The sequence below is a fragment of the Girardinichthys multiradiatus genome, chromosome 12, assembly GCF_021462225.1.
Source record: "Girardinichthys multiradiatus isolate DD_20200921_A chromosome 12, DD_fGirMul_XY1, whole genome shotgun sequence".
Classification (NCBI taxonomy): domain Eukaryota; kingdom Metazoa; phylum Chordata; class Actinopteri; order Cyprinodontiformes; family Goodeidae; genus Girardinichthys; species Girardinichthys multiradiatus.
The window spans coordinates 29253647-29281180 of NC_061805.1; the positions used below are offsets into that span (position 1 = coordinate 29253647).

The window sequence follows — 27534 nt, forward strand, 5'->3', positions numbered from 1 at the left end:
TATTTGTCTGCATGATATAACAGCTTGTGCAGAGTATACCCTATTTTGTTTTACTTATTTATACACAGCTAATTCATCTCAGGGAGCTACAAGGAAAAAAATAATTACCCCACAATTAAATCCAATTAAAGTATAAACATATTAGTGATATACAATTCAACAAAGTCATGTTCAATTCCTTTTTTCAGTTTTTTATTTATTTTAAAAGCCAGTGTCTGAAGTTCCCTTTTTAAGAAGGTTAGTGGATTGCATCAAACTGGGAATAACCGAAGTCCTAAATTCAGTCTGTGGGTGCATCACTGCTAACATCCACATCGCCGTGGGTTGTTGGATATAATTAGCTCTGAATGCCACTTAGAATCAGAATTAGGACGAGTGTGGGTTACATGTGTTCCATGTTTCAGTATTTTTCTGTTGTGAGACATGTTGCTCACTACCTCTAGGCTTCAGCAAGGCACTGTGTGGGTACTGGATGACTGTACGATCCACTGATTGGACACATTGACTAGGCAGAGAGATTCTTTATCATCCTACAGTGGAAACACCCAATGAAAACAACTACAAGCTGCCCCCTTTTGAAGAGGAATAGTTGGATTTGTATTCAAAGCTGTGGTTATAAAGTGTGAAAAAGCAAAATCCTGTAGTGTATTATGCTTGCTGTCTGCTACATATTGTTTGTGCATTGTTCCCTTGATAATGTTTGTGTGACTATTATTGCTTGGTAATTTAACCTAACTTTGTCAGTATAAACATAAAACCTGATTGCTTAAAATTTATGCATCCATTGTTTCTTGTTTCTGAAACAGACTTTTACAGTTTGTTTGGGACTGGTTGCCACGGCTGTGAGTTCCCTATTGAGGCTGGAGACAAATTTCTGGAGGCACTTGGTTACACCTGGCATGACACCTGCTTTGTTTGTGCTGTAAGTGAAAATCATACACACTTGCACTTTACATCCAGGACATGAGAAATATTTAATGTCTTTTCTGCAATTTAAAGAATTTTAATCATGTTTTAATTTTGTTTTTCGGTTCCTGTTATTGTGTGTGTCTTTTTCCATTCTTTCAGCTTTAAATTATATCTACTGGCTTCTTTACAGGTGTGCTGCTCCTCTCTGGAGGGCCAGACCTTTTTCTCTAAAAAGGATAAACCTCTTTGCAAGAAACACGCGCACACAGTGAAGATATAAACCTTTAAATGCCTCTTTGCTCTCTCCTGTCAAAGAATGCAGAAATACTGACCTTCAGGTTGGTGGTTTCTCCAATCAGAGGACACTACAGTGCTTATATTTACTAGTGGTTTTAGGCATTGATTAACTTAAATGAGCAAATAACTAAGCAGATTAACTTTATTTTAATTCATTGAATAAATTTATTGTACCTACGCACACAAGAAGTTGAACTGTTAGGTTATTATTTTGTAACACCGCAGTTGTTGATTTTCTCTTGCGCAGAAATATTTAAATTTGTTCTATTACATTATCCTGATTTTCATCTTGATTCTAAAATGCATGGCTGGTTTGTCTGTAGACATAGAATAGAATCTGGCCCAATAATAACAAATCATCAAATGTGACCATTTTGTCCAACAGCAGTGAATGGTTTAATAGATGATCAAAATCTTACATTAACTTTTGCATTCTTTTATGTCTCTATACCCAAACACTATTTTAAATAGTATTCAGAAGCTTAGAATTTGCATTAAGATGACATAAATTTGGATGCACCAGTTTAACTGAAGGTTTGAACTAAGCATCTTAGACAATTTTTGGATTTGTCTTTTTTTATTGTATTTTCAGCATGTTTCAAGTTTCTAAAGAGAAAAACAATATATAGAAGAGCAATATTCTTTATTCTGGAGGATTAACCAAGACTCGCAAAATACATAAATATTCACATCTGACAGAAGTAAATAATTAAATAACAAGTATAATTTTTTTTTTTATCATACTCTTTACATAATTACGGGTGCACTTCCGTGACAAACGTACATACGTTCTCTCTATTTTTCTGTTATATTTCATTTTACCACAAATTGATAGAAAAGACGTGTTGGGGGAACTTCTTCCAGATGAAATTTTAATCCTTCAACACAGTCTGTACATCTTTTTAATCTGGAAGAAAGTGTGTATTAATTTTTATATGTTATGTAGAAAATGCCTTATTTTACTTTGAATATGTAATTATTTGGATTTGTCTTTGGTTTTGTATTGTTTTTTGTTACAATACAAATACTTTAAAAAAGCCAAGATTTTACATTGTGTGACCAAAAGGGGAGTTTAATGTATGTAAAATGGTAAGCAAAAGCGTGCTTGAAAATAAAACAAAGTTGCCTACATTGTTTAATAAATTATGATTTTCAACTCATCCATTGGAAATGTTGTGTGCTATTTAATGTCTGCTCTTAATTCTGCTTTGTGCTTTTGTGACACTGTCTTATCAGATTATACCCATATTGTGGTTTAAAGGAAACATTTGGCATTGCACAATATTGTCAAAATACAAAACTGAACATACTGCTAAAGAAGTTCCTAACAGCTAAATATAAAGTGAGAATTGTAAACCAGGCTAGGAATAGAGAACGTAATGCCAAAACAGTCAGAGAATATATATATATATAATGTCTCTTTGCTGGCAAAAAGACATAAACTCTTCATACGATCATCGATCATATGCACTGAGTTAAGTACGAATGAATTACTGTCTGTATATCCGGTAGATTAATTCATGAACGGGGTGATTAAGGTACAAGAGTTGCTTGACTTTCTCTCTGAGATCTTGTTGAATTATCCCTTTAACGGGGCCTTCTGCGCGTTCGTTTATTCACCGTAACCTGGAGGAATTCACAACACATTAGAATAAATCACACTCAGACACTGTTGTATAAAATTTTCATACCTGGACCCAGGGAGAGAACTCATGTGGTCAGGACACACCGAGATTTCTCTGCTCCTCTCACTGGGCTCATGTCTTTTATTAAAACACACACGAAAATGGGCAGCGCCCTTGTTTACAATATTTTCTACACATAGTCACATACACATTTTTCCGGCTGACCATATTTAGACAGGTATTGTCCAACAGCTGCATCCCGTATCTTCTGATATAAGCAGGGAGTAACTCAGTCAGTTGTACTATCTCTAATTCTCACACACTCCTGCAGTTCTCAGTAATTTTCCACTTCACCTCTTCTGTGAAAAATACTTCTGCAGGCCACACAATACACAATGTCTTATACTAACACATGTTACACATTTTATTTCCCACACTGGTTATGAACATAGTAATAATAATGATGCACACACATAATATATCTCCACAATCTACAGAAAGCAAACTGTGTTCCCGAGAATTCCCTGCAGGGACCTTGTCTGTACGATGCCGAGTGGAGCAATTTCCCGATCTGAAGGAAAACCGTGTGGAAAACCGCGTGGTAACGTGCAGTTTTGGCCGGCCGACAGAACAGCTGCCACTCTCCGCTGCTAAGGAGGTTAGCTGTAGCTAACCGTTTGTTGACTGTGGACGTTTCTTCAAACTTCTTCGTTGCCAGGACAACTCCTCCTCAGCACGGTTCCTACGAGGTTAGGGTTTGGGCAGAGAGAAACGTTTTTCATTTTATAAAGTTTTGTTTTGTTTGTGAAACTCTGCTATCTTGGTACTAGCAGGCTATCTGCTCACCACATGCTCAATTTTGTGTTCTGTGTTTGTGTGTTTTTTAAAGTTAAGACAAACTTTATTTAAAGCGTGATTTTAAACACAGAAGATCGGCCATAACGCGCCGTCCACGCTTATGCATTTTAACCCTTTTATTAACAGTATTTTAAAGGTGTGTGTTTGATTCTGGTGCGAAGCTATCAGCTTCTTTTGTTAGCTTTAACTGCTAACAGCTAAGAATACGTGCTTGCTGCTAAAGAATATTTACCCAGAAAGGTTGTTAGTTTTCAATCCAGTAAATAATATTTCCCTAAACAACATTTTACTAAACTTGATAACTAAGTAAACACCATTAAGCCCCATTTCTCCAGAAAGATTTGGCTCTTTTCCAAAATATTTCCTTAAATATTTTACTATTTTCTTAACAATATTTATTTAAATATTACTTTAATAAATAAAGGTATGCTGATTACTGCCAAAGTTGGTTCCAAGACTAACTTAACTTCACTTCCAGATTCTTCAAGATAATCCTTGGTTTTCAAACATAAATAACATTGCATGGTAATGTTGCATCACTCTTTCGGTCATGGTTTTCAACCATTTTTGATCAAATTGTTTATATTGTACATAGTCCATTAGTCTTCGTTATTCTTTAATTCTGCTTGGTAGTTTAGTTGGATTGCTTTAGCATAGTAAAGAGTTTGTTGATTGAAATATGTTTGACTTTGAGTTGACTAATTTGTGTTAATAAATTATTGTATTTTAAGAAATTGAATGAATTCATTCCATGTGTGCAGAGTTTTGGTGTTCAATAATGTCAGAGCTTGGCTCAGCCTTTTCGAATGTGTCCTAATACCGCCTTACTGGGCTGTTATTCACAGGACAACCATTAACAGACCGAAATATTATTTGATAAAATATTAAAGTATTAATATTAAATAATATATTCAGATTCATAGTCACAGCAGAAATAATGTATTTTATTGTTAGATTGAGATGAGTGTCTGCACACATCAGTTTATAAATTATAAACTGACAGACTAGGAATAAAAAAGCCTATAGTCTTCCAAAAGAAGATCAGAATGAAACATTTAAAATAGTGGAAAAAAAATAGATTACAAATATGTCTAACAGAAAAGCGCAGAACAACTAAAATGAAAAGAAAATTCCATTACAAATAAATAAAATGACCACAAAGAAGGAAAACTGGCATTTCTCCTTATCACAGTATTACCACCAAAGAAAGATACAATGTATTAAGTAGAAAGCGCAATAAAACTGGTTTCCCAGGCATTTGACATCAGCCCCTTTCACATCTCACTTCCATAATAAACAAACAACCCCTTTTTACCTTTCACATGATACAAGTAAATCTGCTAAAATTATAGGTCATGAGGGTTTGGAAAGCATGCTTTTGAGACTGTGGAATCAAAAGGGTATGGCTTAAATCTTGCAGCTTTCACCTGTCTACTGTATGTGTGGCTGAGCTCTGAACTGTGATCCTTGCAGGGTGTCAAAATTTATTCAGTGCTTAAAATCTAAGCAAGGCTGCTGTGTGCCATCCTCAAAACGTTATCTGCATCATATTCTGCTAAGCACCATATTTCTCAGACCAGATGAACAGTGGATGTTCATCCAGTGTCACTGCTCCTTGCATTCCTTGCATGCCTGTGGACTTGCCTGCTGAATTTGCTTTGTATCATATCACTATGTTGCACTTTTTCTGCAGTCCTTACAGTTTTCAGTAGTAAAGGGTTATTCCATGTTGGGACCTCTCAGTTGACTGAATATTTGTACATCATAAAACTAAAGAATGACCTGAAAGGGGCAGCTTAAGCATACACAATTTAATAACCAGCTAAAGCCAGACTGTCATAATTTTTTTGGGTCGTGTTAGAAATGTCCACAGCATGAGTGTTACAACTCTGAGACTCTTTGTACAGTACAGTGCCCATATGCGCCACTGCTTAGAAATCGACTGAAGTCCTACTCAGATATTGCAGGTATGTCCCAATAGTAACCTAATCTCATGCTATGCTATGTAGAATCCCTGTCTGGACTGATGAAGTTTTACCCACGTTGGCATAATAAATGCTCAGAGCTGCCAAAAAAGACCCTGATCCATTTGGGGTACTCATAAACTGTGTATAGGCCCCAAACAGGCCTATACAACTTTCAACAGACCTATACAACTAGCTGTCATGGAAAAGAAAAACTAGACAAAAACTAAATAACTACAATTATTTTAAAAATAATTGGCATGCATTTTAAAGAAATAAAAACTAGATGGAATTATTGGAGGAAGAGAAAAATCATCATCTTATGTGAAAAGGTAGGGTAATTTGGAAAAATAGTGTCAAGGACACTTAAAGTTTTTCAAATAAAAGAAGGCAATCTGCTTTCGTGCTTTGCAAAATATAACCCTAATTCTATTCGATCCAAGGATAAATATTTCATATTGGTGTAAAGAGATGATTTTGCCAAAAATGTAAGAAGCCCTAAAAAAATGCATTGCTTTATGGCTTCATTCATTAGTCGACTTAATCTACAATAAAGTATTTGACTAAATGTTGTGAGCTCTAGTGGACAAAAAGTAAAATACCATCAGATGACTAAATTGTGACTTAACTAAAATTATATCTTAGGTTAAAGACTATAACTAAAACTAAATTAAATATGCCATCAGAATTAAAACTGATCATAAGCAATGTACCTTCTTCATAGACATTACAGGACTCTAAAAAGTGCTTCATTTCTTCATGTTTAGAACCACATAAGACATGTTTTTTCTAAGAAAAAGCGTGACAGTGGTTAAGTGTAGAAAAATGTGTGGTGTCCCTATTTCAGCCATCTAACCAGCAGTGCACAATAGATTGGGCAGGGGCAATGTTCCATTATTTTTTGCTCTATACAGCCAGAGAAAACTTCACTCACTCTGCCCTAATTGCTGGATTTTATTTAAAGGACTAAAAAACTGTTCCAGCATAATCTGCAAAACACACACACATCTGAATCATTTGTGGCTTCTGCTTGTTAGTTGAACTGATGGTGGGTAGGAGGCGGGGGGCGGATTTAATTGCCCATGAGTTGTTTGCTTGCTTCTCCGTCCCTGATCGTAAGGGAGAGTCGGAGAAAAATACTCCAACTTTGGTCTGGAATAAGAGCGACTCGAGCAGCGGCTCCTACTCTGACATGAAATCATAAAGTAAGAAATCATATGAAGGTGAGTAACTTATTTAAGCAAAAACTGAAAAGCAGCGGGTTTGGCTTAGCTAGTCAAGTTGGTTCGTTTTTTTATGCGATGATTGAGAGTCACGGATTTTGACTTGCTCACCACTTTTTTGTCAGCAGTGTGTTGACATTACAGGCGTGAAGCTGACGTATTTACTGAAGATTGAGATTTATCTCTCTGCTTTATAGCTGCAACACTTTACAGCGATGAGAGAACAATTCAGCGATAATTCATTACTCAAATGTTTGCACCAGCGGTGATCTCTCTATTCTCATCGCTGTGTAACTAAGAATTTTTATTTCTTTTTTGTTACCAAATAAATTAAGCCAATAACCTAGAACTTGGTTTGCAGTAATTATGATTCCATCACGTTTTATCAAAACCAGCACCGTCCTCTACCGGTGTACTGGAATGCATCATGTTTTCTATTGCCTGATTTTCGTCATTTCATTATCCCCTTTATCGGTCTGGATATCGGCCATCAGTTCTTTTTCGCACATCCAAAGAACAAAAAACATGCGAATTGTGTGTTTGCTTGTTCCTTTTTCTAGATATGTAGAAAGGGTTCCCCCTTTTCCAAGAGCACATAGAGCAGGAAAAAAAAAAAAAAAGAAACGCTGAACAACAGCCTTTAGCAATGAACAACCCACAGCCCAGTATTCCCCACGCACCACACAGGCATGCACACAGTTTTCAGATCTCCCTCTGAGTCCAGTAACTAGTTCCAGGTGTTTCTCAGTGTGGGCTATAACAAAGGTATATCTGCATATCTGTGTGTATAAGCAACCATGTGAGAGTGTCTATCCAGATGGCACAATACCAGGGCTGCAGATCTTACCTCACCTCATCTGTGGGGGTGTAGGGCTTAGAAGACAAGGGGACCCTGCAGGAAAACACTCAGCAACTATGAGTGAGAGAAGCTGAGTTCCAGACATGTGTGTGTGTGGACAGGAGAGTGTGTGGGGGTATGTGTGTTTTTCTCATCTGTCAGTTAGAAAAGGTTTGCAGTTGTAGGGGCTTCAGTGGGAAGTGAAGTCTTACTCAGGTCAGGAACTTATCATGCTAATCTAAAAAACCTCAATTGAGTCTCACTTAGCAGCTGCAAACAAGATCATTTCCTTCTGTGTAAAAGAGAGAATTTATAAAGTAAAACACAGATGAAAACATGTGGTATGAGACAGTCTGCTGGAAATTCACATCCCATTGCTGGACCTTAATTGACTCACCAAGAAAAGCTATTTTGTCAGAATAATACCTAATTTGTGCCTGTCTGGAAAGATGTTGAATGGAACACCAAAAGGAAAAAAGCTGAAAGGGAATATTTTCAATAAATTTACATGGCCCAGTTGGGGGAATCCCATGTTAAGGAAGATTAATTCAGTATGAGGTCAGTCTCTAAATAAAGGGACAAAAATTAGCAAAACATTTCCGTGTAGGAAACATAAGCATATTCAATCATGTAATAAATTGACATTGCCTGACTCCTGGTATTAAGCTACACCCAGGTTTTTAAAAGCTGCAATTTCAAGACTGAAAAGTTTTGAAAGCCTTTGAAAGCGATTAAGAGTTTTAAGAGATAGTTTTAAGAGATAAACATAGGTTGAAAACAAATGGTAAGATTGAACAATAGTAAAGAATACAGGGTAATGGGGGCTTAAAAAACTCTTTAGGTGAACTTGAGGACATTTTGCTGGTGTTAAGCTTTCCTTAGATCAATTTCCTTTACTTGGAAAAGGAGGTGATAAGGATCAAAAACAAACCCAGATAAGGTCCTCCAGCCAGAGGCTGTCCTCTTGAAGATCTTACTCATTTTTAATTACTGTGTCAGGGTGATTTATTGTCATGATCCAAGATTCTTCTTTACCTGAGTTCCTAAATTAATCTTCCACAATATGTGTTTTGCAGACTTTGAAAAAAATCCTTAAAGCCTAATATTCTGAAATGATAAATCACAGAAAATGACCTGTAGTTGGTATGGATCCAGTTTGTCAGTAGGTACCAGGCTCTGTCCAACTGAATAAATGGAAAAACAAACCACAGAAACGTTGTTTACCTTCATTGTGGGTGTGCCAGAAGTTTAAAGCTCACTTATGTTGCTAAGCTCTGTCAGAAACTAAATTATGCCAAATGAACCACATCTTAATGTAAAACTTTTAAACGTCAATAAGGAGTTAGGTTTAACGAGGGTGGGAAAAGGGTTCCAACATGGGTCAACTCAATGACACAAGCAGCTCATAAAATGAATGATATACATAATAGGGTTTAAATGGTCAGTTGATTTAGCACATTAAGTAGAAGACTGCTGTCCGTTGTTACATTCATTTATATATTAAGAGAAACTCCTATACACCTTAATTGAACACAGTCACATCAACCTTTTGCAACAAAGTTGTAATGAAATGACAGTCCTGAAGCCTGTGTTTTGTACTATTTTCTCTTGTTTTCGAGAGATGATGTGAGACACTTGACTCCACTCAACCCTCTTCTGCAGGGCACGTTTTTTGAAGAAGGTTGTAAACACTAATTATTCCATTGCTTAAAGAGAGCTTTAAGTATTTAGACTGTTTAAAACAGCACACATAGACTATGAGCAGACTGCACTCTGCAAACTGTAAAACAAATACTCACATTTTCCTTGTTTAAAAGAGCACCCATGGATAGTTAGCAGTGTTGATTTTTTTAGCCACAATATAGCTGTAAATAATTTAAAATAAATGTTTTTCAAAAATTGACAAAGTAAACAAGTTAATTAACTGTGAATGTTTGATCTTGGTGTTATTACTTTTTGGTCTTTAAAGCAGGGAGCCTGAGTCTTTAAGTGGAAATTGATATATTCCCTGTGCTTTTATGATTTTTTCAGACAAAAATATTCCAATGGATGTGCAAACACAGGGCTAAACCTTAGTGCTGCAAATAATACACAATATTTAATGGCCTTTGAATTTGCTGTGTTCTATGAAGCTAGGTCTGGTATGTACTGCTTAAGACGAATTACAGGAGTAGAGAGAATATGTTTGTTTTGTTGGTGCTGATAAACATGCCTTTGAGTTGGTTTGCTTACCACTAACAATTCAGGAAAAAGAAGCTAGGATATGTGGTTAATGCGAGGCTACAGTTGTTGAATGTGAATTAGACGAACACTGGATAGCATGAGAAAACGCAACAATGATGATGGACACTATTTAACACGACGTTGTGATTCTTTTTTTCTATTACAGAATTATTTCTGCCAGGATAGTTAGAAAACTGATAGCGTTGTCAAGATGGGTGTTCTTTACATTTTTCTATGTCTGATAGAATGAGCCCTAATGGCTGATGCATTTTATGTCACTTTCCCCCAGAATTCCATTCTATCTGAAGTCTGCCCCCTATGTTTGCTTTGAAAACACTGTTCAACTTAATATCACCAGTTAACCATAGTAAACCATAATTTTAATTTGCCCTGTAAACTCAGTTACGCTCTTTTACATTTCCATTGTAACATATACAATGAGTTATTTTCTAACCTTTAGTGTGTTTGCTGGTCAGTTAGGTTGTCAGTTGATGCATTAAAAGAGGATTCATAGCTACTGTATCTAAAGTCCCTTGCAAAGTTTTCAAACCTTTTGAAGTTTTTCACATTGTTTTACATTGCAAGTAAAAACATCAATGTTATCTAATTGAAATGTGAAGTGAAATAAACGTTCTACATTTTACCCAACAAACTAAAATCTGAAAAGTATTACCTGCATTTGTGTTTAGTTTCCTTTGCTCTGATTCCCCAATTAAAATCAAATGTGAACAGCTTTATGAAGAAAATAAATCTACCAAGAGATGGTTGTTCACCTAAAGTGATACATTTATTTAGGAGATCATTAATCAGAAAGGCAGCCTTGAGGCCCAATGTAACTTTGAGACCCACAGCTCAGGTGGGAGGATCGATTGAGAGGGCAACTATTAGCTGGACTCCGTGGAAGAAAAGACAAAGCCTTTGTTTAAAGAAAGCCATAAAGTCCTCCTTGTGGTTTGCCAAAAGCTATTTAGGGGTTACAGCAAACATTGTGTTGGGACCCACAGCCATGGATTGCAACATGAAAACTCCGGTACAAACTTTTCTGGAACTTTCAAAATAAATTGCATTTAACCGACTTCCAGCACAACTTCAGAAGGGGAAGGGGGGTAACAGCGGACTTCCCATGATGCTTCTGCCTGTATAAAACCCCCACCTTCCCAATGGTCCGATCTCTTCCACCCGGACTCCGTGCGAGGCTGGGCGGGGAGACAGCGCGCTAATGTCTCTTTGCTGGCAAACAGACATAAATTCTTCAAACTGGATCCAAGGGTGTCATATGATCATCGATCATAGGCACTGAGTTAAGTACGGATGAATTACTGTTCGTGTATCCAGTATTCATTCATAAAAAGGGGAAATTAAGGTATAAGCATTGCTTTACTTTCTCTCTGAGGCCTGCAGAAGCAAACTGTGTTCCAGAGAATTCCCTGCAGAGACGCTGTCTCTATGAAGCCGAGTGGAGCGGTTTTCCCAGTCTGGAAGGAGGACAACCGAGACCGCATCACCGTGGTTACAGTAACTGCAGTTGGTTGGCGGACAGAACGAGCCATCTTTCATCCACAGCTACAGAGGTTAGCCGACGCTCACCCTTTGTTCACAGTGGATGTTTCTTCAAACCTCGTCGCCCCGGACAATGTTTCCTCACCATGGTTCATGAGGTTAGGTTTTGGGCAGAGAAATAGAAGTGATTTAGAATGAAATAATTTAAACGTTTTTTCATTCTATGAAGTTTGGTTTTGTTTGTGTTGAATTCCGCTATCGTGGTGCCAGCAGGCTATCTGCAGCACACATGCTCAGTTTTGTGTTCTGTGTTTGTGTATTTTTAAAGTTAAGACAAACTTTACTTGAAGGGTGATTTTAAACACAGAAGATTGATCATAACGCGCTGTCCGCGCTTATGCATTTTAACCCTTTTATTGATGGTATTGATATGAGACACCATTGAGAATTAGTCATCCAGAAGGTTGGTTTTATTCAGCGGATCATTCTTTAAAACATAATTTTATTAAAATAATATTTTATCTGATCTTGCATTGTGAATGGTTGTCTAAAGGTTTGCTGATTATTGCCTAAGTTGGTTCCAAGACTAACTTAACTTCACTTCCAGATTCTTCAAGATAATCCTTGGTTCTCCAACATAAACATTGCATGGTAATGTTGCATCACTCTTTTGGTCATGATTTTCAACCATCTTTCATCAACTTGTTTATATTGTACATAGTCCATTAGTCTTCGTTATTCTTTAATTCTGCTTGGTAGTTTAGTTGGATTGTTTTAGCATAGTAAAGAGTTTGTTGATTGAAATATGTTTGACTTTGAGTTGACATATTTGTGTTAATAAAGTCTTGTATTTTAAGAAATTGTGTGAATTCATTCCATGTGTGTGCAGAGTTTTGCTGTTCAATAATGTCAGAGCTTGGCTCACTCTTTTGATTTTTCCTATTACCATCACCTTACTGGGCTGGTGTTCACAGGACAACCCTTAACAGACCGAAATATTATTTGATAAAATATTAATATTAAATATTAAATAATATTCTCAGATTCATAGTCACAACAATTGTAGAGGTAGGTTTTCTGTTCAGATGAGATCAAACTTGATGTACCCCAAAATAATTCCTGCTGTAATTGCCACAAAAGGTGGGTGTGGAAAGTATTGACTCAGGAGGGGCCTAAAAGCACTCCATGCTTCTCAAATGTTTATTTGTTAGAACCTTTGAAAAGCATGTCACATTTTTCTCAGAATCATGCACTACTTTGTGATGGTGTGTCACTTAAAATCCTAATAAAATGCAGTGATATTCCTGGTTACAATCTGACAAAATGTGAAAAAAAAAAATCAGCTAATGGAATAGTACACCTCAGTGATGAAGTTTAGTTTCTTTACCTAGTAAAAATGAAAATTAAGATCTCGCCTGATAAATTATGTAGGTGTGACAATGGTGTGGAAATCTGTGAGCTTGAATTTCCACCTGAGCTTCTAGTAGGAGAAACTGAGTCACAGTCAGAAGAGGATGCATCTGTGAGACAGTAACATACACTATCAAATATGCTACAGGCAGAATGTATAGTCTTCATTTAGCATTACACATACAGTAATTCTGCTGCACAGTCTTAATTTTCAGCTCCTTGACCTATCCCCCTTTAAATTTGTGGACTTTTAAACAAAGAAACCGCTCCTAATTTCCTGATGCTGTTATTCTGTCCCTGTTCTCCATAAATCAGACATGGCTCTGAGGTTCAGCCATTCCCTCCTATGGTCTTTCCATTTTCCTTTCCTTTGAGAGATGTGACTTAGACGAAATACTTGAAATCTTCCAGCTGTGCATTTGTGGATAATCATAATAACCAATACTTTATTGCAGAACACACCTTGGTTGATGGTGTAAAGCAGGTTTAACTAATGATTTATTAGGCAGATTTATAGGTCACATGCTGAGTTTAACCCTGTGTCCCACACGTTGGATGTGAAAACAAACTACCAGCCAGCTTCTGATCTCATCAGTTGGCTGATTTATATTAATGTTCTGAAATTCAAGCAGGTCTCAATGCTCAAACACTCCTCTTCCCTTTTTCTTTGTATTTGCACTCTTTTTTGTATATCATTTCGTGTTGGGTGTTGTGTTTGTAGACTTGTGTTTAGCCAGTCTTTTTAATCCATCACTATGTTTTGGTCACATTAATTTCAATAAAGGATATTTTAATGACTGTATTATTTGCAAAAAGAGCCCTGATCCCAAACATCAAAATGTAAACCTTAAGGATGCTTTAGCTCATGCAGTTTTGCTTTGAACATCGAGACTGCTTTCCATGTTTTTTTGGATTGGCTGAATTTTTAACAAGGAGAGGCCCTTTGGTACCCTCAAAGGGAAGGGAGCAAAAGGAGAGAAATGTTGGAGTGATGACTAGGATACTAAGAGAAATAATGATAAGCATCTGGATTCATTTTGTGACAAATTCATCCCTTGTGCCCCCCAAAACAGAGACCTCCAATTTCCATGGTACTTCCTTTAAGGTGCCATTCCATCAGATGGCAGAAACATTTGTCTAAGAGCAAGTGTCGTTGTTGAGCTTCAGGAAGTGCCTTCACTAAGAGGTCTAGACACCCCTTGATTTCCATAGTCTTTATCAAAACTAATACTTTCATGAAGAGCCTAGATCTCTAGTGTTTCCAGACCTTTTGAAAGACAAACAACATCTGGATAAGCCAGAGTCAGTCATTCTCGATAGACAGAGGTATCAAGTGTCAGCTTCCTGGGTTATTTACTATGTGTGCTGCAAGAGATATAAATTACTTCAAGCTGTTGCCTAGTATTAATTTCCCAAGAATGTTTTAGTGATTAAAGGTCAAACTGAGTGATGGAAAACTCTGGCTTCCTCATTTTTGATCCTTGTGCATATCTCAACTAGTCAACGTGTCTAAATGTTTTGAAAATGTTGTTGCAGAAATTAACTAAAATTAGATCATAGATTTTACTCAATATTAAAACAAAAGATATAGCCAACTTGCCATTATGTGTTGATTTATATTAAGATATATCTTTTGTTTTTCTCATTTACTTTCTGCAGTCCTGAACACTTTGCGTTTAGATCAGGTGATAGTCATTTTGCACCTTCATCATTTCTAACTTTAGCAGTTTTAGTTATTTCATACAACAAAGAGTCGCTTGCCAATAGGCGTTTAATGCCGACATGCACCAACCCCCATCTGCCTTATGGAATTTGTCTGTTTTTACTTCTAGCCTACTATTGAGAATAAAGGATGTTAAAGTAAATTAGTACTACACTCTAACAACACAGTGACTTCTATCTGTTTGTGCCTGGTGTTAACAGAGGCACAAATGGGTTCAGATTAAGTTTTTTTTTTTTCAAAATTTATCTCTTTATAACACACCAAATGCAGGGCTTTTTCTATTGTTAATTCTGAAACAGAAAATAAAAAAAAATGAAAAGCCAATCTTTTACCAGTGATGTTTATTCTACTGCACGGTGGTGCAGTTGGTAGCACTGTTGCCTTGCAGCAAGAAGGTCCTGGGTTCAATTCCCAGCCTGGGATCTTTCTGCATGGAGTTTGCATGATCTCCCTGTGCATGCGTGGGTTCTCACCGGGTACTCCGGCTTCCTCCCACAGTCCAAAGACATGCCTGTTAGGTTAATTGGTAACTCTAAACTTCCCTTAGGTGTATGAATGAGTGTGTGCATGGTTGTATGTGTGTTGCCCTGCAATGGACTGGTGACCTGTCCAGGGTGTACCCTGCCTCTCGCCCATAGACTGCTGGAGATAGGCACCAGCTCCCCCGTGACCCACTATGGAATAAGTGGTAGAAAATGACTGACTGACTGTTTATTCTACATTCATTTCAATTAATTGCAGAACCCTAATGCAGTGGTTGTGGGTGGGGATGTATGGGTACAAAAATAGGTGTATGAAATGACAGAGGGGTGAATTGACCCAGAGCCACTGAGGTCTTGTATTGCAACTGGCTTTCTTTTATTTGTTTAGGTGCTATGATCTGCAAATCAATACTCAGAGGACAGAAATTAAAATCATTCTCTCTCTGTCCTTTTCTCTGTCTCTTTTCCACCTCTTCCTCTCTGGATCTGGCTTCTGCACAGATAAGTAGCAAATGTGCTGCTGCAGAAGTACTGTTTTGTATCACATCATCAATACCCTCCTGGGTGAAATTGCAGCCACGATGCTCATGCAGACACCACCTTCACTATGAGACGTAAATTCATGATGGACTCATCAATTTGTTTTCTGTGGACGTAATTCCATATAAATTAAACCTGATTGATACCAAATTGAATTTACTCTCTAAGATATTGAATCTGATGCATATGAAATCCAATCTCGAGTGGGCCTGTTTCTTCACTTATGTGTCCTGTGGATTTCTAAGTATCCATCTTAAAAGGCAATTACATTGTGAATCAGGCCTCTGGGAGTCTTTAAATTGTGTCTTGTGTCTCTCTGTACATTTTGGTATTATTTTATTGATTATGTCAGCCAGAAGAGAATGTGCTGTTGATGAACATCTGCTGGCGAAATGGCACCTAAGTATTTATGATTTGTTTTAATGCTTTTTTTTTGTCAAACTGGGATTACTTATTCAGAAACCTGCAACTTCAAGCAGATTAAGGAAAATGTAAGGAAAACTGGTATTCCACATACTGTAGACAAAGGGCTGTGGTTTTATAGATTTAGTAGGGTGATCTATAAAAACAGCTGAACAGATGGCCTGCACCCACTCAGCCCCCATCACACCATGTAAAAAGCATGATTCAAACAGCAAAAATTATAGGTGGAGAGTCCAAGAGAGGCCAGATGTCCCTAACAGACCGCTATAGGTTACAGGACAAAAAGCCATCAAGCAGATGACTTATTAGGTCACACAGACAATTATGGCAAATCACCATGATCCCCAAAATTTCAACTAGCTTGTGAATGTCTTTGTAACAGCTGTCTATTCATGGAAACTCGTGCCTTTTCTCTGGTTTTTAATGTTTTTAGAAATTTTCTTTTGTTCACACCCTTCATTTAAAAATCTATGCTTATATATTAGCATCACCTTCTTCCAATGCTCACCAGTTTTATTTCCAGAGTGATATTCATGTAGCAGTGTCTTTACAAGCTGACCCCTCTTTAACATGTCACCTCATCTTCGTGGAAGGGGAAAAATCTGTCATCCCATATTGCTGAAATTAGTGTTTTGGGTAGAGATGCACAGATGAGAGTTTTGTGGGTGATTCCCGATCTCCATTTTTAGTAAACCTCTGACCCGCCAATCCAAATTTAAGAACTATGATCAGTGAATTGTAATTTATATGAAGAGAACCAACATTAATGTGTGTGCAAGAGAGCAGTTGCTGTGACAAGAGTTTTACTGTTTTAAAAGAAAGAGAAAATAATTTAAGAGTTGACAGATTTTAAGCTGGCCCTAGCATCATATTGCTGACTAGCACAATTAGAAAAGGTAAGCATTGCCAACTGTACACAGCAATCTAGACCCTTACCTCTGAGATTTCTAAAAAAGTTACAAACATTTTCACATTCAGCAGGTTCAATAATGTGTGGACGTTGAAATCTCAAAAAGATTAAAAAGAGGAACTTTACTGTTGTGTGCTGAAGTTGGCTCTGGGTCAATTTGACCCTTTGCTAAAGTAAATAAAATATACCTAAGTGGTATAAATGAACTTGCTGTGGCAGAGAGATCCCTCAGGTCAGGTACAAAACAAATCAAAACTGCAAGCATACAAAGTGGTGAAGCACCTGCTAATGTTTTGCTCCCTGTCGTAGCAACCGTTATTAACAGCCAACATGCCTGTCTAGTAAATACAGTTTATTTTTAGGGCACCAGATCAGTTTGGTGTACTTCAAACAGACCAGGGTTTGTTTCTTCACAAAGTCTGGTTTGTTTAGGCAGGTGTGAAAGCTCAGTCCTGATAATTTCAATGCAGCATGTTTTCTGGTGTGTCTGCGCATGTGGTTAAAAATTCTCCGTAAAGATATCTGTTAAAATTTTTAATCACTTGATTTGGGATTAAGCAGATGGACACAACAAATAAGCTCAGACACACACCTTTGACTACATTCCCTCTTGTTACCGTATTACACTCCCAAATGCAATACAAGACAGTAGACAACCTCTTATGTTCTTCTGGTACTAAATTCCTCTCCTTTGTATAATTCTCTTCAAATCTACTTTCTTCCATTGGATCTTGGTGACAGTAGGGTTCAAGAAAGAGGTATATTTGTAGCAACAAAAGCTGCCTTAATGTTGGGGTTACATTAGTAAAAGATAAGCTAATAAGATGGCAAAAGCCAAGTTGTCAGAGACTCCCTTTGTCCAAAGGGGAAACACAATAAGAACTGGGCTTTCTAGTGTTTCCCCTCGGTTCAGGTTCTAGCTAATAGGCAGTGCACATAGCCATGACTGTTCTGTTCAGGGGGACTGGAGACAGTCAGGGAGGGGGTAGACAGGATGAGGGTCCGACTTAAAATGTCCACATAAGGGCGGAAGGAGGTGTCTTTTTTGCCAGGAGAGACCCTCCAGTAGCAAAATAGTGTGTTTCATTTGATTCTACATGTAGACGAAAAAATTTTGCCAGCAGTACCGAGTCACTTAATAAAGCAGAGTTAAGTGAAATGTGTTGTTTGAGGCTGTGTTATAATCACTATCAGATGTCAGAGTAGAGGAGAGGGGACAGGGGGAAAAAAAAGCCGTGTGTGTGTGTAGATGACAAGACAAAGATGGAGAGAAGCACATGGATGGAGAAAACTGATGTGGCTGCCAAGGGATGTTAATGTAGTGTCTGTTAAAAATATACTCTATTTCCTTATATGACGCCTACTTTGTGTTTAAGATTTTTAATCCTTATATATAAACAAATAGGTTTAATGCATGTGTCTACTTCTCTTTTACTAATCAAATTTCAGATTTCCTTAATCCATAAATCCTGTCCTGTTTTCCGCACAAAGATGTAACTGAGCGCTCACTGTTCATTAGCAACTCCGACCTCAATCTAGAAACCTGTAGGTTGTTCGTTTAGGTTTTGCTGCACACAAAGGTGTGTTGCAGCAACTGAGTGCTTGGGCTCTACTTCCATTAATCCGAGCTACATTCTAATTACTGTCAGATGGTGGGCAGAGTCCTTGTGTCTGGAGCCATTTATGAGGCCTGTAGCCACCTGGGGGGTGGAGCTGGGCAAAATACACCCAAAGAGGCTGTCCTTTGTTGTCTAAAAATTTGTAAGTTGGAAGTTGTTATACTTTTAATTGATTCTAATATGACAAATTATTTTTTTGTTGTGGCTCATCTCAGTGTGTGAAATGTCATCATTATCATATCAAAAAGACCCTTGAAATGTCTGATGTTAGCAAAAAAAAAAAACACATGTAAATACTACAAATTTGCAGTAAAGACCAAAGTTAAAGGTGTAACTGTATAAGTACAACAATGATCCAGATGCTTTCTGAAAGTAGAAAATGGCAAACCTATCTATTCATTTCGAATTAGTTGTATGTTAGCTGTATATTGCATGAGTTCTATCTTAGTAATGTTTCTGTTTTACTTTCTACAATATTGTAGGATACGTTATGCTCACCAACAATAAACAGACACTTACTCTCTCCTAATCATAGCACCTGTTAGTGGGCAAAATATAATAGGCATCAAGTGAACATTTTGCCCTAAAATTTGATGTAAGAAGCAGGAAAAATGTGCAGAGGATTTGCGGAAGTTTGACAAGGCCCAAATTGTGATGGCTTTGTGACTGGGTCAGAGCATTTTCAAACACTGCAGCTCTTCATGGATGCCCGCAGTGTGCAGTGGTCTGCATCTATCCAAAGTAGCCCAATGAAGAAATGGAAATGAACCGGCAACAGAGTCATGGGTGGTTCACTGATGCACGTGGGGAGCGAAGGCTGGCCATTGTGGTCCGATCCACTAGACGGACTACTATAGTGCAAATTGCTGAAAAAGTCGTTACTGTAGGTGTCAGAAATGAGCATATGTAGTCTTCATAGGCATAGACTAGTTAGGCTGGCAATGCTGGTCATATCTATGCCTCATCATAGTACAAGTAATGTGTGACACTAAAACACTGTGTGACCTAAATACTCATGAAAATAAGTGCTTTAATATTGACAGTGCCAGTATAATACTTGCTCCATTGTAAAAATCCAGACATTTATTAAGCATTTCAGTGGGGATCATCTTGGGGAAACAAAACAGAATTTTAAGTATAAGGAGAGCTTAACAAAGAAGACATTTGGGTATTACATTGTTTAAAAATGTGGTGCAAACTCTGAACAACATTGCCATGTGACATTATTGAGTTAACAAAAAACTGAAAGAAAATGCAGAAGCAATGAGTTTAAATAATTGGTACACTCCAAAATTCTGTAAGCTTGAGACCCACCTTGAGTAGCAATAGCTTCAGGCAATGACCTTATCGGCTTCTGTGATCTTTGAGGAAGAATTTTGAACCTCTTTTTACAGCGCCACCTCATATAATTGTGGCTTGAGAACATTAGTTTACGCGCAGGTCTCTTAAAGTCCACGTTAATTTTTTAAGTGGGCTTAGGTTTTAACTTTGAATGGGTTACTGGAGCATATGTTGCTCTCTTCACTTTCAGTCATTCTTTTGTCGATTTTCCATTATGTTTAGGATCTTTTGTCTGTTTGAATGCCTGAGTCATAGGCTCACATTTGATTTAATACTTTGATGTACTTAGAAGGCCATGGTCCACACAGAAACTGCAAGGTGCCTGGCTCCTGTGCCTGCAAAAATTAGCCAATGTTTCAGCCCTCAACCCTTCTCTTTGACTACTGGTGTTACTTTGTTTCTGCTGATGTGCTCTCATAGAGTTTCCCCAAATATGGCACTTGTGTCTTTTTTTCTGAATGTCTGTTTTTCTATTTTGTCTTATGATTGGTTCCATAGTTTTTTAAAATTTCTTTATAACCCATCTAAGACTAATGAATAGAAGCAATTTCTTCCCGTATATCACTGTTGATGCTTGTTAGCATTGGCATTCTGGTAATTGATCCATTAAGCTTTAATAGAGCACCTCACACTTGCGTATTTAGTTAATCATGTGCATTTCGACAGCAGCGTGTAGCTCAAACTTACCACCCAAATGCTTAGGAAGGCTGTAAGGGAGTATTTAGTTTTCACACATTCCACAAAAATAAGGATATTTTTGACTTTTTGATTGATAAATAATGGCATTTATAACGCACCATTTGTTGCTCTCTGTCTGTGTTGGTATTTATTAAATTTAAAGACTCGGTTAAGACAAGATTATTATTTTATGAAGTCCTCAAATAAAAAAACTGAATGAAAATGTACCTAATGTTTTACAATGACTGTTACAAAAGGAAGGAAGCAATAAAAGAAAGAGTGTGTGTTATGTGATTTAAAAAACAATTACTGTGAGCAGAAGCAGCTCAGGTGTTAAAGAAGGTTTCATTGTTAACTCTTTTAATTTTATTAAAGCTAATAACTCTTTCTTTATACGTGGCTAAATTAAGAGTATGTCAGGGATGTAACTCGTTTAAACATGTAAACATTTATTTCCACAAACGTAACTCAGCTGACGTTAAAAATCCTTAAAAAATTGGTTTAAAAAGACAGAATGTTTTCAATATTTGTAAAATAATCTTGATGTTATGAGGCTCAGGCTATATTTAACAGATGTGGGTGAAGGATGCATGGGTTATAAAAAAAATACTTAACAAGTTGCCTGGAAATAGTTAATGCTTTTATAGGTAAGGCCAAAATTGTCTATGTAAAAATACTCAAACTATTAGTGTATTTTATTATTGTTGTATTTGACTTCTTAAACCCCCCCAATGCTCTAATAATTGACATAGAAGTTAGTATTGCTTTTTAGAATGTCTTGTGAATCTTGTGGAGCACACCAAAAACAAAATGATTTCGTCCTTGTGAACTCTCAGGCCAAACCTTTTCCTGACCCAGTCCAAGTGCATGTAATTAAGCAAACAGAACTTGCTCTAACTATTTTATAAGCATGCCTTGTGCTGCAGGAAATTAAGGCTAATCTGGAGGACTGTGGACAGTCTTTGTGGCTAAAAGGCATCCCCAAGGTGAAGCAGCTCTGCTGAGAGATTGGTTTTGACCCCATATGAATTATTTCATCATGTGTGCCCCTCTTCTTCCATTTGTAATGTTTTCTCTCTGTTTATGTGTCTCTGTTGTTTTAGCTTTGTAAACTGACAATTTTTTCCCTAAAATGATGCTGGAAAAACAGCAAACAATAACACCACTGCTGTATAAAAGTCAGTGCATTGTTCTGTGGCATATGTGCAACACTAGTATTGTTTTGGACCAGTAGTTAAGATATTTACTATCATTCATCACATAAATCAATCTTATTTTTATTATGTGTAATGTGGTGGTGTTTTAGACATACCATATGGAGCAGATGGTTGACTACATGTTCCAGAGCAGTTTTACTCTTCAAAAAGGATATCTGAAGACAGCATCCTAATTGTGTGATTAGCTTTAGTAATTCCAGATTCAATTCTGCATCAAAGTAGGCAGGCCCCATTGATGTTATAGTAACCTGTTTTTGTATGACCTTGAACCATTTTGGGTAATCATGTGTTGGTGCGTGGGTTTTTGTATGTGGTTGTGTGATGGTGGTTGAGCATACGTATAGAAATACATGTGTTTGTGTTGAGTGGGTGTGTGTGAGTGCATGTTTGGCACATGGAAGTGTATGATTGTAAGTGTGGCAAGAACGGTAGATGGTCTGCAATCCACTTCACCTAAGAGCAGCAAAGGGCAAGTAGACCTGGCTCCGGAAGGCTGCAGCAGTTCCAGGCAGCCAGGCATAAAGCATTACCCTACAGCAGCCATACACCCAGGACTGATGTAAGTCCCCAGCAAGGGACATAAGCAGCAGTCCCCAGACCAAAGAGCCACAGAGCAAGATGCAGGACACTGATCCTGCCTGACCCAGCCACACTGCCACCCCTAGCCACGCAGGCCAAGCCTGGAAACTGATCCCCATGGGCAGCCCAGGGCCCGCAGCGACCCCCGGCAGCAAGACCACCCTGAGGGACCAAGGTAGAAGGGGCACATTGTATTTCACCCTAGAGGGCCAGTCCCCAAGAGGTCTAGAGGTAGGGATACCCACCAAAGCCCAGTGCAGCCCAAGTGGCCAACACACCTTTGGAAGCTAAAGGCCACCCACAGGATGTGGGCCGAGCACCCCCAGATAGACAACACCGCAATTGCAGTTATGGCTGGGGTGTACGAGACCACTCTGCTTGTTGACAGCTTTGTCTCCCCCACTTCAACCCCCTGGTCAAAGTGTCTATAGTGCATTAAAATTAAGGTGCAGCATGGCACCAAATATAGCAGAGGGGGGTCAATGCATGGGACATGTACTAATCTTAAATCAAACGTCCCATTTCAGAACTGTCAGCACAAACGTTTAAACCGTTGACCATATTTTGTGAAAATGTTAATACAGGCAGTTTCAAACAATGGATATAAATTTTAACTTTGAAAAAATAAGTACTGTAATTCCTAAAGGAGGGGCATATGATGTCACACTTGGTATGCTTTGATGTGGTACTATGTATCTGAGTGTTTGCTGTTTTAGAGTCATTATAAAAAAAAAAAAGGACAAAAGACAAAAAAAGAAAAGTATCTTATAACAAAGTGGCTTAGAGCAGGAGCTGATGATGTTTTGATCTTTGAAACATCCAACACCATCAATCAGCCTGTTGTTTTGCAAGTAAAGACCCTCCCACATCAAAGTTCATCAAGCAGAACACTCCCATCTGGTAGAATATATCAGAAACTGCACAATCTCACAGTGTAGAGTTATCCACCTTAGGTTTGAACAGTGTAATTATTTATCATTTTAAATTAGACATGAGAAAATGCAGTGTTGGAAGCTAAATTGGTATTGTTGAAGTGCTTACAAATAATTTTAACATGTCTGTCTGTGCAACCAATTGTTGTGTCACAAAGAAACGACTCAAGAAATACTTCCTTTTTATTTCAAATAGAAGTCTTAGCACATAGAGACATGGTGTCAACAGTAAAGCCCATACTGCCACATCATAAACATGGCTTAGACCGGTAGCACTAGAGAGGGCTTCCCAACAAAGTTTTGATGAGAAATGTAATGGCGTTTTAATATTGTGAGATCTTGCTACTTCACTATGAAACAATACAGTCAGTCAATATCAAGAATAGATCAAAAGCTAAAAGGCTTTCAGTCAGTTTGTCCCAAACATATTTAAGAATTTACCACAAATGGACTGTGAAAACTCACATTCTCTGTAATGCTGAAAGTTGTTTTTTTTCTGAGGATGTCTTCTTTGACTCCCTGAGTGATCAAAGCCTCCATTACGGTGCAGTGTGATGAATAAAACAAGAATTTAAAAAACATAAAACTTTTACATACCACATTTTTTTAGGAAAGTTCTATTTAAAATGAAAAACTCCAGTCTGAACAAAAGTCACCTGAAATGATGTCTTAAGAGTGCTAACAATAAAAAAATAACACATTTTGAATAGATAAATAAATGCTCGTCTTGAATAGTACAAGAGCAATTAAAAAAATAACATATCTGTGTAAAAAAAAAAAGAAAAGTTGAAAAATAAGCTGGCTGGTAGTCCTCCATAACATTATTTAAAAAGTTTAGTTTTATTACTTAACACCTTCCAACCTAGTCGTGTCAGGATGCAAATAAACTGCAGCACAAACAAGTAGTTAAGATTTGTTCAACTAGCATATATATAAATTAGTTTCTTTGTTTCAAGTTTCAAGGCCAATAAAGAACAGAAGCAGCAATGAGTCACATCCTTCAGACTTGTGTTTTCATGACACCTCCTAAAACTCACCCTGCAGTGATCAATGAACATACATGCAATTGGAGACACACAGCTCTGACTGCTTCATGACTCCATACTGTACTTTTACACCTCAAGGCATGTTGGCTGGTCAAACAAATCACATCAGTCTCTGAGTTCATGTCAGACAAAATTAGTCAAAAACAATCAACCTTATCTGGCCTGTTTATCCAGCCTGGTGATCTGCAGACAGAGTTTGACACTGACTGATGGGGGCAACGGGTTGAAAATAAATAGAAATAATAGGTAATGGTTTACAGAATTACTTATTACATATATGACATGGACTAAACTCATAACCAAACATAGCTAAGACAGAAAATGTTATAAAAAATAAATTTTTAGGCTGTGAGGTTTTGTTTAACCAGCTGTGTTAATAAGATTAATCTAATAACTTTTTTTTGAAAGGGAACAGTCATCGTTTTTATGCCCGACTTAACCCACATGCGGAAGAACACTCAGAGAACAGTAAACAGTTTTGGAAGTTTATTGCTAGAATTCTGGAACAGATAGTGATCAGGGCTAGCCATGCAGACAGGAACCGGAGGACTGCGAAAAAGAGGGAAACATGTCAGGTAAGTATTTGGTGAGTGACAGCTAACAGTCTCTGTTTCAGAAGGCTTACGGTGTGCAGGGAGGACTAGATCCGCCAGGGAGATGGCAAATGAGTCTGGAGATCCAAGGGGGCCTCTTATGGGAATCCACCAGGAACGTCCGTGGTCTAAGTAAGTGGATCGTTGGAGGGTGGACTGGGTGCGTGCAGGCAAGGAAAGAGTACCGGAGAACGGGCAACCAGCTGGGACTTGATCCGGGTACTTCTGAAGCAGGGTGCGATAAACCATCAGACTGAGTCAAAAGACTGAATATGGAACCTGGAAGGAGCGAGACAGAAACGGTGAGTAATTTCTCTTAATCAAAGAGACACAAGATTGTCAAAATACAAGATCTGGCCAGGTGATGGTACCGCTGTAGGCAAAACACTCAGGCAAAGAAGTGCTGGCGATCCGTCCCCCATATACAGGTCCTTCTCAAAATATTAGCATATTGTGATAAAGTTCATTATTTTCCATAATGTCATGATGACAATTTAACATTCATATATTTTAGATTCATTGCACATTAACTGAAATATTTCAGGTCTTTTATTGTCTTAATACGGATGATTTTGACATACAGCTCATGAAAACCCAAAATTTCTATCTCACAAAATTAGCATATTTCATCCGACCAATAAAAGAAAAGTGTTTTTAATACAAAAAACATCAACCTTCAAATAATCATGTACAGTTATGCACTCAATACTTGGTCGGGAATCCTTTGGCAGAAATGACTGCTTCAATGCGGCGTGGCATGGAGGCAATCAGCCTGTGGCACTGCTGAGGTCTTATGGAGGCCCAGGATGCTTCGATAGCGGCCTTTAGCTCATCCAGAGTGTTGGGTCTTGAGTCTCTCAATGTTCTCTTCACAATATCCCACAGATTCTCTATGGGGTTCAGGTCAGGAGAGTTGGCAGGCCAATTGAGCACAGTGATACCATGGTCAGTAAACCATTTACCAGTGGTTTTGGCACTGTGAGCAGGTGCCAGGTCGTGCTGGAAAATGAAATCTTCATCTCCATAAAGCTTTTCAGCAGATGGAAGCATGAAGTGCTCCAAAATCTCCTGATAGCTAGCTGCATTGACCCTGCCCTTGATAAAACACAGTGGACCAACACCAGCAGCTGACACGGCACCCCAGACCATCACTGACTGTGGGTACTTGACACTGGACTTCTGGCATTTTGGCATTTCCTTCTCCCCAGTCTTTCTCCAGACTCTGGCACCTTGATTTCCGAATGACATGCAGAATTTGCTTTCATCCGAAAAAAGTACTTTGGACCACTGAGCAACAGTCCAGTGCTGCTTCTCTGTAGCCCAGGTCAGGCGCTTCTGCCGCTGTTTCTGGTTCAAAAGTGGCTTGACCTGGGGAATGCGGCACCTGTAGCCCATTTCCTGCACACGCCTGTGCACGTTGGCTCTGGATGTTTCTACTCCAGACTCAGTCCACTGCTTCCGCAGGTCCCCCAAGGTCTGGAATCGGCCCTTCTCCACAATCTTCCTCAGGGTCCGGTCACCTCTTCTCGTTGTGCAGCGTTTTCTGCCACACTTTTTCCTTCCCACAGACTTCCCACTGAGGTGCCTTGATACAGCACTCTGGGAGCAGTCTATTTGTTCAGAAATTTCTTTTTGTGTCTTACCCTCTTGCTTGAGGGTGTCAATAGTGGCCTTCTGGACAGCAGTCAGGTCGGCAGTCTTACCCATGATTGGGGTTTTGAGTGATGAACCAGGCTGGGAGTTTTAAAGGCCTCAGGAATCTTTTGCAGGTGTTTAGAGTTAACTCGTTGATTCAGATGATTAGGTTCATAGCTCGTTTAGAGACCCTTTTAATGATGAGCTGTATGCCAAAATCATCCGTATTAAGACAATGAAAGACCTGAAATATTTCAGTTAGTGTGCAATGAATCTAAAATATATGAATGTTAAATTTTCATCATGACATTATGGAAAATAATGAACTTTATCACAATATGCTAATATTTTGAGAAGGACCTGTACTCCTCCAGATGATCATCAAAATGAGGAACACCTGTCACACCCAGAGACGCAGACCTCAGCAGCACCTGGTGGTGGAAGATGGAAAGCAGGAGAGGCAGAGACTGCAGACTCTGACAGGAACACTATTAAGGTGGGGGCACCATAATAATGAGCAAATATGTTGCTGGTAGGAGTCTACGTTTAAATATTTTTTAATGCTGTCATTGATATAATGTTTGTCTTGTAAATACTTTAGACGATTACTTGTTTATGAAAGACATAACACACATTACATATTCTGTTTTTTAGAAAAGCAAGCTAAATGTCCAGTTTTGAGATCCTTTTAAATTAAGTAATTCTAGAAAATATTTTAGAATTTTTCTTACCCATAAGCCTTGAGGGCAAAGCATAGTCGCGCTTACTTGACACCAAAGATCAATTGTTATGATCTTGTACGCGGTGCCACACAATAAACTGCTTGGCAGGAGTTTCCACATTGAACTGTTTTATATGTGACACACTGCTCCGAGTAGCCGGTCGCGAGTACGCACAGCGTCACGGCCACTTTCTGGCTCGCACTGAGAGGTGTATTCCTATTCTTCGTCCCTAGTGTGGTTTAATGAC

The 27534-nt window shown here is 38.1% G+C and overlaps 2 protein-coding genes across 9 annotated transcripts in view; both read left to right on the forward strand.

Annotated features, from left to right (window-relative positions):
• pdlim5a (PDZ and LIM domain 5a) overlaps positions 1-2366 on the forward strand; it is an 86556-nt gene extending 84190 nt beyond the window's left edge. For all 7 annotated transcript variants that reach the window (XM_047381883.1, XM_047381884.1, XM_047381885.1 and 4 more), the window contains 2 exons: positions 807-922; positions 1100-2366. In XM_047381883.1, coding sequence (XP_047237839.1) covers positions 807-922; positions 1100-1189 — 206 coding nt within the window. In that variant the 3' untranslated portion in view covers positions 1190-2366. The remainder of the gene's footprint in view (positions 1-806; positions 923-1099) is intronic.
• A 4379-nt stretch (positions 2367-6745) lies between these two features.
• The window catches only part of bmpr1ba (bone morphogenetic protein receptor, type IBa), a 95858-nt gene continuing 75069 nt past the window's right edge, over positions 6746-27534 (forward strand). For both annotated transcript variants that reach the window (XM_047381617.1, XM_047381618.1), the window contains exon 1: positions 6746-6876. The gene's annotated coding sequence lies outside the window, so the exon portion shown is untranslated. The remainder of the gene's footprint in view (positions 6877-27534) is intronic.